The sequence below is a fragment of the Leptodactylus fuscus genome, chromosome 8 (assembly GCF_031893055.1).
Source record: "Leptodactylus fuscus isolate aLepFus1 chromosome 8, aLepFus1.hap2, whole genome shotgun sequence".
Taxonomy (NCBI): Eukaryota; Metazoa; Chordata; class Amphibia; order Anura; family Leptodactylidae; genus Leptodactylus; species Leptodactylus fuscus.
Genome location: NC_134272.1, coordinates 15600090 through 15616470, shown reverse-complemented (window position 1 = coordinate 15616470; position 16381 = coordinate 15600090). Strand labels below are relative to the sequence as shown.

General features: G+C 45.1%; 1 protein-coding gene across 1 annotated transcript; it reads right to left on the bottom strand.

Annotated features, from left to right (window-relative positions):
• Positions 1 to 1831: 1831 nt before the first annotated feature.
• Positions 1832 to 12594, bottom strand: COPS3 (COP9 signalosome subunit 3). The gene is made up of 12 exons (XM_075285228.1): positions 12210 to 12594; positions 9579 to 9708; positions 8684 to 8796; positions 8552 to 8601; positions 7070 to 7162; positions 6619 to 6798; positions 6395 to 6535; positions 6127 to 6300; positions 3946 to 4032; positions 3076 to 3189; positions 2723 to 2803; positions 1832 to 2139 (listed from the first exon to the last, which is right to left on the bottom strand). The coding sequence occupies exons 1-12, from the start codon at positions 12262 to 12264 to the stop codon at positions 2086 to 2088; spliced, it is 1272 nt and encodes a 423-aa protein (XP_075141329.1). The 5' UTR covers positions 12265 to 12594; the 3' UTR covers positions 1832 to 2085.
• Between the last annotated feature and the right edge of the window lie 3787 nt (positions 12595 to 16381).

Sequence of the window (16381 nt, the reverse complement as noted above, 5' to 3'; positions counted from 1 at the left end):
AGGCTACTTGTACATGGACAGTCTACAATTCCAGATCTGTAATTGTGGATAGCCTAGGGACCCATTCATTTCTAGTAGGTTTTACAAACCATCCACATGTATGGTCCAGCTTCGATTCTTGTTTGCCACAGCCTGGCCAATACAAGTGTTTTTTTTGTGAATCCTTGATTCTGAATGACATACCGATACAAGACAATACAAACCACTATGGTTATATGCAGGTAGCCTTTAGACCACACATTGCAGTTGCAGGGAGTAGCTTTAGAAGCAAAGAGAAATTTAAAAAAACAGGAAGCGCTTGTCCCTTCTCCTAAATCTACTTTTGGCTTTGACTTTGTCTGTCTGTCTGCAAGAAAAAAATGCAGCTTTTCTTCAATGTGTGGCCTCAGCCTTAGGGAGCCTGCACACGGAGTTTACGCTCGCTCATTCTGAACATAAATTTGTTCAGAGTGAGCGGCGTAAAAACCAGATCCCATTGACTTGAATGGGTGCTGGCATACGCGCGCTCCCCATTGAAATCAATGGGAGGCTTTTACCTATTGCTTTCAATGTGATACACGCGTATGCCGACACTCATTCAAGTCAATGGGATCTGTTTTTTACACCGCTCACTCTGAACGAGTTTACGTTCAGAATAAGCTAGCATAAACTCTGTGTGCGGGCTTCCTTAAAAAGAACCGATCTGCCTTCATATCCTTTGGACTGGTGACCCAGAACAATGCAGTCATCTATAACCTCTGACTATTGGCCATACATAACAGTGTGACATCGGCAGCTCTTACTGCAGGATACTGTAATGGTATGTTCACATGGCAGAAAACGGATTCCGTGTGTGAACATACCGCACGGCTAGCCGCGGCGGAATGCTGATGTAGTGCACCGGCATCTCGTCGTGGCATTTCACTCTGGATTAGGCTCGAATAAATGGCCCCCAATCGTGAGGGAATCTCGCACCACGGAATCAGCGGGAAGAAGGGGCATGTCGCTTCTTTTTCTCACTACTAGATAGCGGGAAAAAAGAAGCGAGCGGCTCCCATTCAAGTCAATCAGAGCCAGTTTTGGCAGCGGATTTCGCATCAAATCCACTGCCAACAAACTCCTTCTGAACTAACCCTAAGAGATCTGCAGCTGCAATAGAGGCGCACTGGAGAAATCCCAGCCCTGTACTAGCACTGCTCTCCTCGTGCTTGTGTACAAAGTGGTTTTGTTTTATGCCACCTAGACATTCTACATTTTTTGTTATTTAGGGTTTTTAATCCCATAATAGAAGTTTACATTATGACATTATTACATATGTGCATATGGGCGTCGTACAAGTCAAAGGTAATTTCTGTGATACTCTCATACGGGGTCCCGCCATTGATTTACCTTGTATGCAAGGACTAAAATGACTGATCAGACTTCTCTATTTGAGATGAGCGAGTACTGTTCGGATCAGCCGATCCAAACAGCACGCTCGCATAGAAATGAATGGACATAGCCGATGGGACATGGGGACATCATTGCTTGAGAACCAGGGAGCTGCATTTGGGATGGCAGGGCAAAGGACAGGCAAATTAAGGTTTTTTTTAACCCCTTCCCTACCCTTTGTTAATTTCTGTTTGGCGCCCGACTATTTCAATCTATGTTTCATCTTTCATCTACTATACACACAAGCCTGGAGAAGATAGTAGTGGAATATTAAAAGCGCATTTATTGGAATTTTTTTGCTGTTTCTGAAAGATTATTTCTGGCAAGTATCCGAACCTTACATAACCCCTATGATTTTCTACCTGTCTCCCTGTACCGTACCGCTTCCCCTACTGCACTGCAGCCAATGAAGTTCCCAGAGCCAAATTCACAACAGACTTTATTTGTATAGGTCGGTTTCCGTTCCTCAGAGTATAACTGAACGCATACAGGACCGAGAGAAAAAAATTTTCATAAATATTGGTTTTCCATTAAATGTCCAGGCATAGAGGTGGTGGCAATTCTCCCAGTTTGTTATCGAAGACATTGTTTTGCGGTTCAACTCAGAAAAAAAAAAGGTTTTGCATTGCTGACAATCCACATTCTGGAGTTGTGGGAGATGCAGGGACGTCCCCTTCAAGAATAGCTCGATGGCTTGTTTCCTGAGTCGTCGTCTTGAGAGCCCATGCTCTGCAATTCACAAGGTCGGGGGTTAGGCATAGAAGGAAAATGATGTTTTATGTCGAGCGAATTGTACAACACTAAGACCTGGTTTAATGCAAGAACAGTATGAAATCCTGGCGAACACCAATGTGATGTGTGTGATCTGATTGCTGGGACCCTCACTAATCAAAACAGGGGGTCTTTAAGCCCCTGGAACAACAGTCAAGCATGTTTGATCATACCCTATTCAAAGCTATGCGACGTATAGAGAGAGTAGAGTGCTGAACTCCAGTCCAATATACTTCATACAAGACACTGCATTAAAGGGATTTTCCCATCATACAACTTTAACGCGTATAAACCATCTGCCCTGTATCTGTGACTTCACCCATATCCCTTGTGCCCTCTCTTATAAAACCTGCACCCCATAACACCATCAGCTTGTAATAGCCAGATTGGCCAACCCTTATTTTGAAGCATGCAAGGATCTGCTTACTAGTGAAAACTACATTTCAGCCCCATGTACACAACCCAGTGTGCCGTCCGATGTGGGGCCAAGTTTGTAGTAGAGACACTTGCAGACTGCAGACTAGAATTGGACGATTATTACCTTCTGAACAAACTGTGGGTTCACCGTGATTTCTTGATCCATTGCTTTTAATCGATCGTCAAGGTCTATACAGCGAAGCATCTGGTGACGGAAACAGACAAGTTATAAGACACGTCATATGTTGGTCTACATAGAAAAGAATCGCTGGGCCACAGAGCCGAAAAAATAAATTGCAACACTGAAATCCAGGGACACCTCCAAATAGGTCCACCTGCTTCAATGCAAATAAACCCCACCCATTTTGTGAAAATTGGACTGTTGGCAGATCTGCTATAGACTGTAGAGTAAATGACGCCAAAATATCCTTGTGAAAAATCCCCACGTGATCCCTTACCCCCCAATGAAATCCTTACCTCCTGATCAATATTGTGAAGCATAGCGGGATTGTTATATTTCTCAGGATTATCATGAAAGCACACCATACCGTCCTTCTGATTAATACTTGCAAAGATTTCTCCATCTTCTATCTGGAAAGATTGAAAATAAATAAAGATAGATAGATGATAGATAGATAGATAGATAGGACACAAATCTTAAGTGAAGCCTACACTATTGATCAGAGTGGGACCAGATTCACACAGTGCATTCGCCCCCATCTATACACCAGTACTATATTAATCATTGCATTTATTGAGGTTTCAGTACTTTGAGGTTCTTTGTATTCCTGTACATAGTGGAAGCCGCCTTCCTCACTCTGTAGGGGCCTCAGCTTACATGTCTGTTTGTTTCTACCCCTGTACAAGCTGTAATCTGACATGGTCTGGAAAGGTAGTATCTGAGGTCTTCTTGAGATTGCCGGGGTTACATCTTTAAAGGCGTTATTCAGTCTCTAAGATTGATGTTTGATCAATATTAGGGCTAGTTCACACGCAATTATGCATGTGCATATTCCGTCTCAGCTTCTGCGACGGGATGCCGATGCAGTGCACGACATCCCGTCACGGCTTTCCGCTCCGGATTAGGCCCAAAGGAATGGGCCTAGTCCAGAGGGTGCTGTAGTCCGCGGCTGATTCAGCCGCGGAATCCGCCTGAAGAAAGGGCAGCTCGTTTCTACATAGACCACCATTATGAGGGGGCGGATTAGGACGTGGATTCTGCACCAAAATCCGCCCCCTCTTGTGAACAGGGCCTTAGACCTGCGGGGGTCTAAAATGTTGATGCATTGTGGTGTAGAACTGACTACGTCTCACACACATCCTGAGTCACAGCCACAAGACGCTTACCATATACAGAACATATTTTTCAGCCTCTTGAGCACCAGATAATTGAACTCGACTGGCCATGTCTTGTAATGACAACGTTAGGAAGGTCTGGAAGGAGAAAAAGAAGTTAAAAAAACAGCAGATAAACAAAGGGTTAGTAAAACAAACACACACAAAAAGAAAAAATAGTCCAGCATCAAAACATGTAATACGCTAAAACATAGCTTTTAATTAAATACAAAAGATAAAAACATATAAGAGGCACAGGATACAAAAAACACACGATGTCTTCTTAGTTCATCATACATTCATGAAAAAAATCAATATTAGAAATGAGCATGATTGTAAAAAATGGATGGAACAAACCACGTCCTCATTCACATGATAGGAGCTGACGCGTGTACTTTTCTGTAGTACACACAATGTCTGTCTATTTTACAGCTACACCAATATATGTACATAAATCGATGATAAAGGAGCTGAATCACATTATAAGAACATGGCTGCAAATGTGCAAAAACAGCGCGACTCGTGTCCATTGGCCATATCTGGTTTTGCAGGTCAGCCAGATGGGGCTGGCCTGTAATACCACCCCCAGCCATGGTCAAGAGTAGCACTGTTTCTAGAAGAAACTTTCTAAGCTGATGCCCCATTGCAAAGCTGACAAAACCAAGGGGGTTCATTTCAGATAACGTAGCATTGGTCTATTTTTGTTCTATGCCAAAATATCAGGTGTTCACACTATAAACTAACACAGAGTTCCTGCAACCACCACAACTTTTCCCCTATGGTTATATAAGTTGTCTACTCACCAAAATGGAATGGAAAAAGTTCCTAATAGTATAGTAGTAGCCAAGGAGGAAGACTAGATTACATTTTGACTGACAGTTCTGCTTTGCCCCTGTCACGTGGCCTGATGTCAAATTTGCCAGTTACACGGATTACATTCCTGCAACCCCTATCCATTCAGAGGCCATAAAGGGACATGGCTAACATGTGAGACGCGGTGGCTAGCAGGAGTGTAAGGGTGCATTCACACTGAGTAAACGCTAGCTTATTCTGAACGTAAAACACGTTCAGAATAAGCGGCGTCTAAAGCAGCTCCATTCATTTATATGGGAGCGGGGATACGAGCGCTCCCCATAGAAATGAATGGGCTGCTTCTTTCACTCCGTGCAGTCCCATTGAAGTGAATGGGGAGTGCCGGCGTATACGGCAAGCTCTGCTCATGCCGGAGCGTACATGCCGGCACTCCCCATTCACTTCAATGGGACTGCACGGAGTGAAAGCAGCATCCCATTCATTTCTATGGGGAGCGCTCGTATCCCCGCTCCCATAGAAATGAATGGAGCTGCTTTAGACGCCGCTTATTCTGAACGTGTTTTACGTTCAGAATAAGCTAGCGTTTACTCAGTGTGAATGCACCCTAACAGGGCGAACCTCTTAGTAACCATCATGTGACAGATGGCAGGACACACCCTTCACAGGCATCTTCCTGTTATCTATGTTACAAGCCCGGCCCCTTCACAAGTCATCTGAGGCTGGTGAGAAAATATTTTGCAGCAGCCGACGGGACATCTTACTGTCACACGAAGCTCCACCTTCTTAATGTCACATGACAAGTGGACAAAACAGTAGTGAGACACAAACCGTAAAATGTGATTAGGAAGGAGTCTGTCGTACCCATAGGAATTCTTTTTAGGTTAGTGGAAAACCCCGTTAAAAGGGTCTGCAGAGCTTAGCAACTGATGACGTATTCTTAGGATAGGTCATCAATTAAAAATCATGAGGGCTCAACATCCGGGACCCCCTGTTGTTCAGCTATTTGAAGAGATCAGTCTGGGCGATTTCTGCGACCACGTCATAGAATAGTTAGCACAGCGCCATACATTGTATAGTGGCCAGGCTTAGTATCACAGCTCAGACCAGTCACTTGAATGGGACTGACCTGGGAACAGGCCATGTGACCGATGAACACACAATTGGTGCTCAGGGAGCGCCAATACCATTTCAAACAGAAGATCCATGGGGGTCTGGGCTGTTGGACTCCCCATTTACCTTCAGCTGATGATCTATCCTATCAACTCAAAGTCCAGGAAATCCCTTTGAACATTTAGGTCCCATTGTGCCGTGATATAGAAGCAGCAGGTTAAGTGTGCGGCCCCTCCATGCCCCTTCTGTGTGCTGGTAGGTGCCACTTACTTTGGTAAGCCTCTGAATATTCTTCTTGTACAGGGAGGACAGACATTGCTTCACCAGCCCCATGTTATTGTCTCTGGTAAAGGTCTCGCTGTGTTTGTTCACCAGGTTGCGCAGCTCGGCCGGGTTGTTGGTCGCGTAGATCTGTGCCAGCTCGTGGTAAGCATTGCTAAGAGGCTGCAAAGCAAAGACAATAACGGCAGCTCCAAATTACCTGGTACAGACCTAATAATACAGACACCGCCATCCATCACATCACACCGCCACTCACCTTAATAAATCTACCGACAATCTGTGAGGTATATTTAGGCAGCTGTTGAACTTTTCCTAGGAGTATCAAAGAAACTAGGATGTACTTCTTATAGGATTCCAACATGATGTGACTAACAGCCATGGCCGGCGTTGTGATCGCCTGAAAAACCAAGACCACAAAATGATCCTATATCCATTCCCATATATACCAGATTATAGAAATGTCACCATTCTTCTTCATACCTGCTCATAAAAGTAAAGCGCCCTCTCGAAGTTCTTCAGCCCGGTGTAAATCATTCCCCCGTAATAATAGTAGCACAGGAAGGGTCTGGCGTCGTACGCTCCGTTCTCTTTACATATGTCCATCATATCTACATCTAAGTAAGCAAGTGCCGGCTTAAAACATTTCGCTAACAAGCAGAGCTGTGAGGGCAAAAGAAAGACAGTAAGTCCAAGGAGAGGAGAAACTGCAAGACAAAGATGTATAAGGACTGCAACAGGCAAGATCATACCCCCCAAACTTATTAGGAGGACACAGCTATGGTCAGTGGCTCCAGCTCTGCTACATCATCTATTAAAGTCAAAGGTAGCCTGAAATTCATCTCCTGTGTCATTGGAGGTTCAGACTGTGCTGCTGTTCTTCCCCCACGTCTGCTGTGTAGCAGGACAGTACATAGAGGACAGGATGTATTACCTGGCAGAGATCTGCGTGAATTGAGGTCAGCTGATTTGTATTCATTTGCATCTTGTCTATGGCTTGTCTGAGAACGCAGATTCCTCGTAAAGGCTGAAAAGTGAGAAAAAGAAGTAAAGAAACCTTGTTAGTACGTAGCCGACAGAACTAAGCTGCAGCATGACCCAATGGATGGCCTGAAAAGATGAAGTGGAGCTCAACATCACAGTCCTGGGCAACCCCTTAAAGGGATTCTATCATTAAAGCAACTTTTTTTTTCTAATTACCACATCGGAATAGACTTAAGAAAGGCTATTCGTCTCCTACCTTTAGATGTGGTCTCCGTCGCGCCATTCCTTAGAAATACCGGTACTTACTGGTATGCTAATGAGGTCTCGGCAGCAATGGGGGCGTCCTTCTTCTTCATCTGCCTCCTCCTCTTGTCTGTCGTCTTCTTTCTTCGTCATGTCTGACGCCTGCGCAGTCGGCTCTGACAGCGAGACCCTGTTAGAGCCGACTGTGCATGCTCAGTAAAGTCCATACAGCCCTCCGATGCGCAAGTGAACTCATCCAGGCGTCGGAGGGCTGTACGGACCTTACTGAGCATGCGAAGTCGGCTAACAGGGTCTCAGAGCCGACTGCGCAGGCGTCAGACATGATGAAGAAAGAAGACGACAGACAAGAGGAGGAGGCAGATGAAGAAGAAGGACGCCCCCATTGCTGCCGAGACCTCATTAGCATACCAGTAAGTACCGGTATTTCTAAGGAACGGCGCGACGCAGACCACATCTAAAGGTAAGAGACTAATAGCCTTTCCCACTACGCCCAACAGCAGCACAACTGGGTCTTGTGCTGCTGTTTGGGCTAAGGGAAAACAGATTATCATTCATAATCTTTCATTCTTAAGGCTATTCCGACGTGGTAATTAGAAAAAAAAAAAGTTGCTTTAATGGTAGAATCCCTTTAAGTAGCAACTCCCTAATACTGGTGGCTTAGGGGTAATCTAGCAGTCACGGCCTTGAATTAGGAGGCCCAGATAAATACAACTATATGTAATATATAATATGATGTGATGCTCACAGAGTAATGGGGATCTCATGCAGTTTGCTGCAATGTGTCCAGTCTAGGTAACCTGATATATTTTACCTGCACTCATACACGGTTACAAACTAGCAGGACAGGAGAGAGACAAATGCTGACGTTTTTAGTGGAAGGGTAGGATTGTATCAGGTCAGGTTTGCAGCATTCCCTCATTGGAAATACCGAATTCACCTATTACCTGAGAGCAAACAGAGATCTTCAAATTGGCAAAACATGACATTACACAAGGATTAAGCTTAAAGGGTTGTCCAAGAACCCCTTTGTATTGGATACTGATGACCCATCGTCCACATGTAGGGGCAGCGGTCTGGTTTTTATGGGATATAAACACTGTTTTGTTTTTTATTTAAACCATGGCAGGACCGGGCGGCTTGAGCACATTTGTGACATGAGGCCACTCACCTGTTTTCTCTCCACAAGTGCATTTGTTAACTGATGGCAAAGACCAGCAACTGTATATGGGAAGAAGAGAGGCAAGGTCAGTGCCTGCATCGTACAGGAAGCCCACCCTTCCCTGTATACCGCCATACTCACAGGTGTCTGTGGCGTATCTAATGTGCTCCCCATTACAAGTGCTGATGAAGAGCTGGACTTGAGAAAACAAGGTCTCAAAATCAGGAATACTGGGCATGGAAAACTTCACAAACCTGCAGAGGAGAGACCGGCGACATTGTTAGAGGGATAACAGACAAGACTTACAAAGCAGTAGCTAACATTTCCCTGGCAAGAAAAGCCATCTACTGTATATAGCACAACTCCTGACCACTGTGGAGTGAAAAACTGAAGATTCAGGGCTAAATCAGCACCGTGTCCCATTCATTCCTGGGATTGTGGGGTTACCAATAGTCATATCCCTACCCATCATAAAGTGATGGTACTAACTGACCCCCTACCAATCATAAAAGGAAGGTACTTACTGACCCCTAATAATCATAAAGTGATGGTATTACTTTTTTAAAGGGGTTTTCCTGGCTTTAGATTGTAATGGACCTATTCTTAGGCTAGGTCATCAATATATGTGAATGTTGGGGACCTCCACAGATCAGCTGATTGAAAAGGCCACAGCGTTCGGGTGATTGCTGCAGCCTCTCCAATGAATACTAAGCACAGTGCTGTACACTGCATTGCATCTCTGCCCATTCACTTGAATCGGACCGAGCTGTTGCCGTACTATTTGCCCAGTGAACATGTAATCATTGCACATGGAAGAGGCCACAGTCTCGTCATACAGCTGATCCGCAAGGTTCCCAGGTATCAGACCCCCATATTACTCCTTTCTAAGAAAAGGTTAAAATGTATACATCCCAGAAAATGTAATCACTGATCGTTCCATCCTGGCTTCCCTCAAACTCTTCCTTACACAACGACACTGCAATCTCGACTCCTGTTTACCCAGTGTCAGTAGTGCTGGCCTCAATTCCATACTTACAGAACAGCAAGGACCCCCAGGGAGTGTTCCTGGACATCTAGAGCCCCCAGCACTGTATCCAGGTGAGAGAGGTTCTTGGCCAGCAGCTCGCCGCTCTTGTTGATAAGCTCACACAGCTGAGTCATTTGTCCTGAAATGTAAAGCGGGGAGGGGTCTTATACATCATACCATATATCACTCAGCGTGTGACCGAATAACTGTCTAGGCATCAGGTATGGACTGAGGACTGATACCATGACCAGCTGATCTGCGTGGGCCTCTGGTGGCGGACCCCACCAATCGCATATTAATGACCGATCTTTGGGAAAGGTCAACAGTATACAAGTCCCAGAAAATCCTTTTAAAGGGTTGCCCAGTCATGTGCTGTGTAATACACCTTTATACCTTCAGGGGCTGCTCACAGGGGCAACGGATTATCGTGGTCAGGGAATATTCACACAATGATCCAATTGCACCGTGTGAATACAGCCCTAGGCGACGATCACATCTGCATGTGTCTTCCATCATTCTGGTCAGTTACAACAACAGGAAAGAAAGCCAAGGATGAATCTGTTACGTGACGGACATCACCGATTAGAATTGCAGTTATAGCACGGCATGCTGCATCATTGTTTCCAGCAAATATAACAGGTTTACTGACAAAATCTCTAATGCAAATGTGAACAAAGCCTTAGAATAGATAGATATCCAACTCTCGTGTGACCGGCGGTACACCTGTGTGATTGGGACCTCTGGATGTGAAGAAGATGGTCTCCATTCACTGACAGCAGGCAGAGATCTACAAAATACTGAAGAACTGGAAAGAGTCCTTGGTGTCCATACTGAACGCCGAAAGTGAGACTTTCCATTATTAGGCTGAGGCTACACAGTCCTGTCACATGACCAAAGATCGCCAAGTCACCCCTGCAACTCTTTCACTAATTTAGGTGAATGGAGACACATTGTGACCGCAAAAATAAAGTCCTGTTCCTTTTCTCCGCGACACAATGAGACTCCATTCATTTACATTAGTGAAGGAGGGAACATTATTATTCACAGCTGAGGGCATGTTACAGTGTATCCAGCCTGGACAACACTACACAGGTAAATACAAAACAGGATAAACCTCTCTCCTGACAGTTTGTTACAATGTATCAGTGCAGGTAGAATGTATCAGCTGGAGATACAGAGAAGGTCTACACTGGGCACAGATGTAACAAACCATTCGCTGTGATAAGGAGCCGTCTGCAGGTCGTCCCAGAGGCTAAGGGTATGTTCACACGGCGCAAAACGAAGAGGAATTCCTCTTCGTTTTCATCCACTGGTATTTTCGCCCGCAATCTAGCTGCTGGTGCAGGGCATCGGCATCCCAACGCACCCTGCCGCTGCTGATCAGGACCTGATCAATTGGACCTAGTCAGCAGGGAGTCTCAAGCTGCGGCAAAATCAAACAGGACACTTCTTTTTTTTCTTTCCCCCGTCCTGCTGCGATCTCAATGAAAACAACGGGAGGGGGAAATCTGCCACGGACTTGGAAGCAGGATCTGCCCCCAAATCCAGCTGTGTGAACATGCCCTAAGATCACATCTGTGCCAGAGTATTGTAGCGGTTACACACGGACCCGCATTGACTATAATGGCGCTCACAGTTTTCATATCATACAGGACTTTTCTCTGCCTATTCCTGTTGGTGACTGCAGTGGAGAGGAAAGTCCTGCCTGGTATGGAAACGGTGAGCGCCATTACAGGTCTGCATGTAACCGCTAAAACAGCCAATGACTATAACGGCGTCCGCTGGGTGTCCAGTGTTTTCATACCGCACAGGACTTTTCTCTTCGCCGATTTCTGCCGTATATTTACTGAACATCTATGAGGATGTGAAAGGTCCTGCATTTTTTTTTTTTTGAAGCTCACACACCACTCCATTCATTTCAATGGCCGTGCTGTACTTAGACCATCTCCATTCTCCTGATCAGTGAGGTCTGAGGGGTCGGACCATGTGACCAATGAACGTGATGTCACGTGTCCTGTGATCCGAGGAGGTCCCAGGTGTCAGACCCCAATGATCTTCAAATGATGACAAATCCATCAATATAAAAATCCCGGAGGACCCCTTTAAGGGTAGGTCTCCATTGTGATGACCGGCAGACCCAACGTTGTTATAAACCAGCGCCACTACCGCGACTTGTGAGCAATGTGAATGGTTTCCTATTTTGGGGGTGTAGGACTCTTGTAGTCAGCTATCTTTACACGGTAACAACTTTGGTTCTGACAGGATCAAGCCGAGTTTTCGACCTCTGTAGGTAAACATGGAGGTTCCTACACACTGACAGCAAGCAGAGATAGTGAAAAGGTGACATGTCTATGAGGAAGTGACAGGACTGGCGCCAACAAACATCATGAGAGCGCCCCCGCCAGGAGTAGACCCCCATTACACAGGGCAGACACCCCTACTCTACTGCACAGTGGAGTAGCCCATAGCAACCAATCAGCTTCCAGCTCTCACACTGCAGAGAATGAAAGCACGGCTCTGATTGGTTGCTCCTCGGCTCTAGTTTTTGGGGTCTTCTTCCCCTCATACATGTCTCCGGCCCCTGCCCCGCACACACAGGCTACACCCCGGCCTCCAGCCCGCCGCTCCCGGCCTCCTCACCTTGAGAGGACAGCTGCCTGACACTGTTCACGAACTGCTCCAGAGCGGACGCCATGGTGCGGGAAGTCTCCCGCCTCCCTCCGCGGAGGAGAGCCGGTGCCGGGAGCCGAGAGAGCAGGAGCACAGGGCCGAGCTCACTCACCGCGCCGAAATCTCGCGAGACCGGCGAGCAGGCGGGTAGACACTTCTCGCGAGGAGGGGGCGGGGCTGCGGCAGGTCACTGTGCGAACTATCGCGATAAAAGTCACCAGAAGGTTAGTGCGGAATTGACAGGGACCGGTATCGTGATGATAGCCGGCGGTATGGGCGCTGTGACGCGCCCCCGATGGTGGAAACTACAATTCCCAGCATGCCCTGACACCCGCAAGCTGGAAGGCGGCTAAACTCATGGGCTCCCCTAGCGACCAATCAGCTTGCAGCTCTTACACGTCAGAGAATGAAAGTACTGATCTGATTGGTTGCTGCGGGTGACTACCAGAGCTGTAGCTGGGCTTCCTGTCAGCCGGGGCTAAGGGTCATTTTAATGTCCTAAATACATAAAGTGGCTTCTTGGGGGCCCCCCCGGCACACACCCTAGCGAGACCCCTCGTGACAACTCTGTCACTTTCCTCCGCTCTAGTTTTTGGGGTGAGTGAGGGATGAAATCTGTGGGCAGGTAGGGTACTGCCGCAAATGTATGTAAATAAGTCGTCCTTCTAACCCCACCCCATGACCGCTGATGTTACACAATCCCCCCATTTGTATCCCCTCAAATAGTATAACATCCCCCAATGGCCCCCCACATTATATTATCCCCGTAGGGCTTTCCTTATGGCGCCCACACATTAAAATGCCCTCCTCTGGGTCCTCACACAATGTAATGCCCTCTCTGTGGCCTCCGCATACTTTACTGTCACATTGAGGCCCTCATACAGTAAAAGGCCACCTCCTTGTGGCACCCATATATTAAAATGTTATCCTTTGGGCCCTCACACAATATATCGCCCGCTTTTTGTTGCCCTACACATAATTTAATGTCCCCTTGGGGCTCTCACACAGTATAAGGCCTCTTTCCTGTGGCCTCCACACAGTATAATGCGCCTCTTTGTTGCCGCCACACACTAAATAGTCTCTTTGGGGACCTCAAACAGTATAATGCCTCCTCCTTGTGGACTCCACGCAGTGTAATTCCCCCCTTTATTCTCCCCATATACTATAATACCCCCTTCCTGTCAGGCCCACACAGTCTAATACACCCTCTTTGTGACCCCCCACATTAAAAAGTCTCCTTGGAGTCCTCAAACACTATAATGCCCCCTCTTTGTAGTTCCCGCACATTAAAATGTCTTCTTGGGTCCTGACACAGTTTAATGCCCCTTTTTTGTGTTCCCCACACATTAAAATGCCCTCACGGGATATAATGCCCCCTTCCTCTTGCCCCCCGCAAGAAAATACTCACCTGGTTCCATTACTCTAGTATCTCCTCCGCTTGAGGAGCAGCAGTCACGATGCAGTTACACACAACCGGCAGCGACAGAGGCTGAATGGTGAAACAAAGATGGCGGACCCTGGGCCCCTAGCTGCATTGGCAGCATACAATAAAGTACTGGTGTTGCCAAAGGGGTGACAGTGTTAGACCCCTCTTTAAACCATTTAGGTCCTGCTAGAGCACCTACTCCATCTGGCACATGACACCTGTACAGGCTTATTCTGATGCACTGACCACTTAATAGGAACAATCCGATAAAAAGAAATGTAATCCCCTTTAATTGATGATGGGCTGGTATATGGGGTAATGTCATAAACAGGAGGACAAACTGACAACACAGGTCTATGGGAGGATTGTGGTTCTAGTGGATCTACCTTGTGACTTGTTCATGTAGGAAACATTGTGTACATCCGAGGAGGAGTGAGGAGGTCAGGGCTTCAGGTGGGGAGCACATAACTTCTTAATAAAGTTGTGAGTAGGGCTGGATTCACACTTGCGCTCGGTACCCGTTTGGTCATTCTGTCCATCATTCCAATTAAAAATTGCGGAGATAAAGGTCCTACAAGCAAGACTTTTCTCTATGCATTTTTTGAGATGAAATCCAGTGGACCCCATTATAGTCTATATGGTCTGTAGGTAACCACCTTTTAAAGCGGAATAGGATTCCCTGAACAGAAACTCGAACGCTGGTGTGAACCTAGTGTACACTGTATAAGGGTATGTTCACATGGTGGAAAGCTTTTCTGCCGTGTGAACTCTCCACGTGGCTAGCCATGATGGGATGTCGATGCAGTGCATAAGCTTTCCGTCACGGGATCCCGCTCCTGATTAGGCCGAATGAATGGACCTAATTGGGAGTGAGTCTCGAGGCGCGTTGCTGCGGCTGACTCAACTGAGGAATCTACGGCAAGATAGAGTATGTCGCTTCTTTTTGCCACTAGCTAACTAGCAGAAAAAAAAGTGAGCGGCTTCCATTGAAGTGAATGGGAGACTTTTTTGCAGGTGGATTTTGAGACGGATTCTGTGTCAAAATCCGCCTGCAAAAAACCCAGTATGAACATTCCCTAATGATGTGCGCACAGGATCATCTCATATCTATTTATTTATCTCATATCTATCATCTATCTATCTCCTATCTATCTATCTCCTATCTACCATATCTATCTCCTATCTATCTATCTATCTATCTATCTATCTATCTATCTATCTAATATCTATCTATCTCATATCTATCTATATCCTATCTATCATCTATCTATCTATCTATCTCCTATCTATCTATCTATCTATCTATCTATCTATCTATCTATCTATCTATCTATTATCTATCTATCTCCTATCTATCTATCTATCTCCTACCTATCTATCTATCTATCTCCTATCTATCTATCTATCTATCTATCTATCTATCTATCTATCTATCTATCTCCTATCTATCTATCTCCTATCTATCTATCTATCTATCTATCTATCTATCTATCTATCTATCTATCTCCTATCTATCTATCTCCTATCTATCTATCTATCTATCTCATATCTATCTATATCCTATCTATCATCTATCTATCTATCGCCTATCTATCTATCTATCTCCTATCTATCTATCTCCTATCTATCTATCTATCTATCTATTATCTATCTATCTATCTCCTATCTATCTATCTATCTATCTATCTATCTATCTATCTATCTCCTATCTGTCTATCTATCTATCTCCTATCTATCTATCTCCTACCTATCTATCTATCTATCTATCTCCTATCTATCTATCTATCTATCTATCTATCTCCTACCTATCTATCACCTATCTATCTATCTATCGCCTATCTATCTATCTCCTATCTATCTATCTATCTATCTATCTATCTATCTATCTATTATCTATCTATCTCCTATCTATCTATCTATCTATCTCCTATCTGTCTATCTATCTATCTATCTCCTATCTATCTATCTCCTACCTATCTATCTATCTATCTATCTATCTCCTATCTATCTATCTATCTATCTCCTACCTATCTATCACCTATCTATCTATCTATCTATCTATCTATCTATCGCCTATCTATCTATCTCCTATCTATCTATCTATCTATCTATTATCTATCTATCTCCTATCTATCTATCTATCTATCTATCTCCTACCTATCTATCTATCTATCTATCTATCTATCTATCTATCTATCTCCTATCTATCTATCTATCTCCTATCTATCTATCTATCTATCTCCTATCTATCTATCTATCTATCTATCTATCTATCTATCTATCTATCTATCTATCTCCTATCTATCTATCTCCTATCTATCTATCTATCTATCTATCTCCTATCTATCTATCTATCTATCTATCTATCTCCTATCTATCTATCTCAAATCTATCTATCTACCTATCTATCTATCTATCTATCTATCTGTCTTTATCATCCTTCTTTCTGCCTGTATTATATCTATTTATGCTCTATCTGTCTACCTTTCTATATCATCTCTCTGCCTTCTTCACCTTCCCACCTTATGGCTGTCAGGATGTAACTCAGACATGAAGGAGTTAATATTTCTCGCTAGTTCCTCCCCTGGAGAGTTGCTATGCAGAACAGAAACACAACATCAGGTGCCTGTCCCTTTAAGTAGAGGAGGCCGCCTGTCCTTACAAGGCAGCAGCACAGGAACTGGCAGGATGAGGAGAGCCTGTGGCTGCAGTGGGC

Excerpts from the sequence above, each read along its gene's own strand:
- COPS3 (XM_075285228.1), bottom strand. The coding sequence starts at position 12,264 with ATGGCGTCCGCTCTGGAGCAGTTCGTGAACAGTGTCAGGCAGCTGTCC. Across the intron at positions 8,602-8,683 it reads TAGATACGCCACAGACACCT|TTGCTGGTCTTTGCCATCAG; the intron begins GTGAGTATGGCG and ends TCCCATATACAG. Across the intron at positions 2,140-2,722 it reads ACCCACAGTTTGTTCAGAAG|AGCATGGGCTCTCAAGACGA; the intron begins GTAATAATCGTC and ends TGTGAATTGCAG.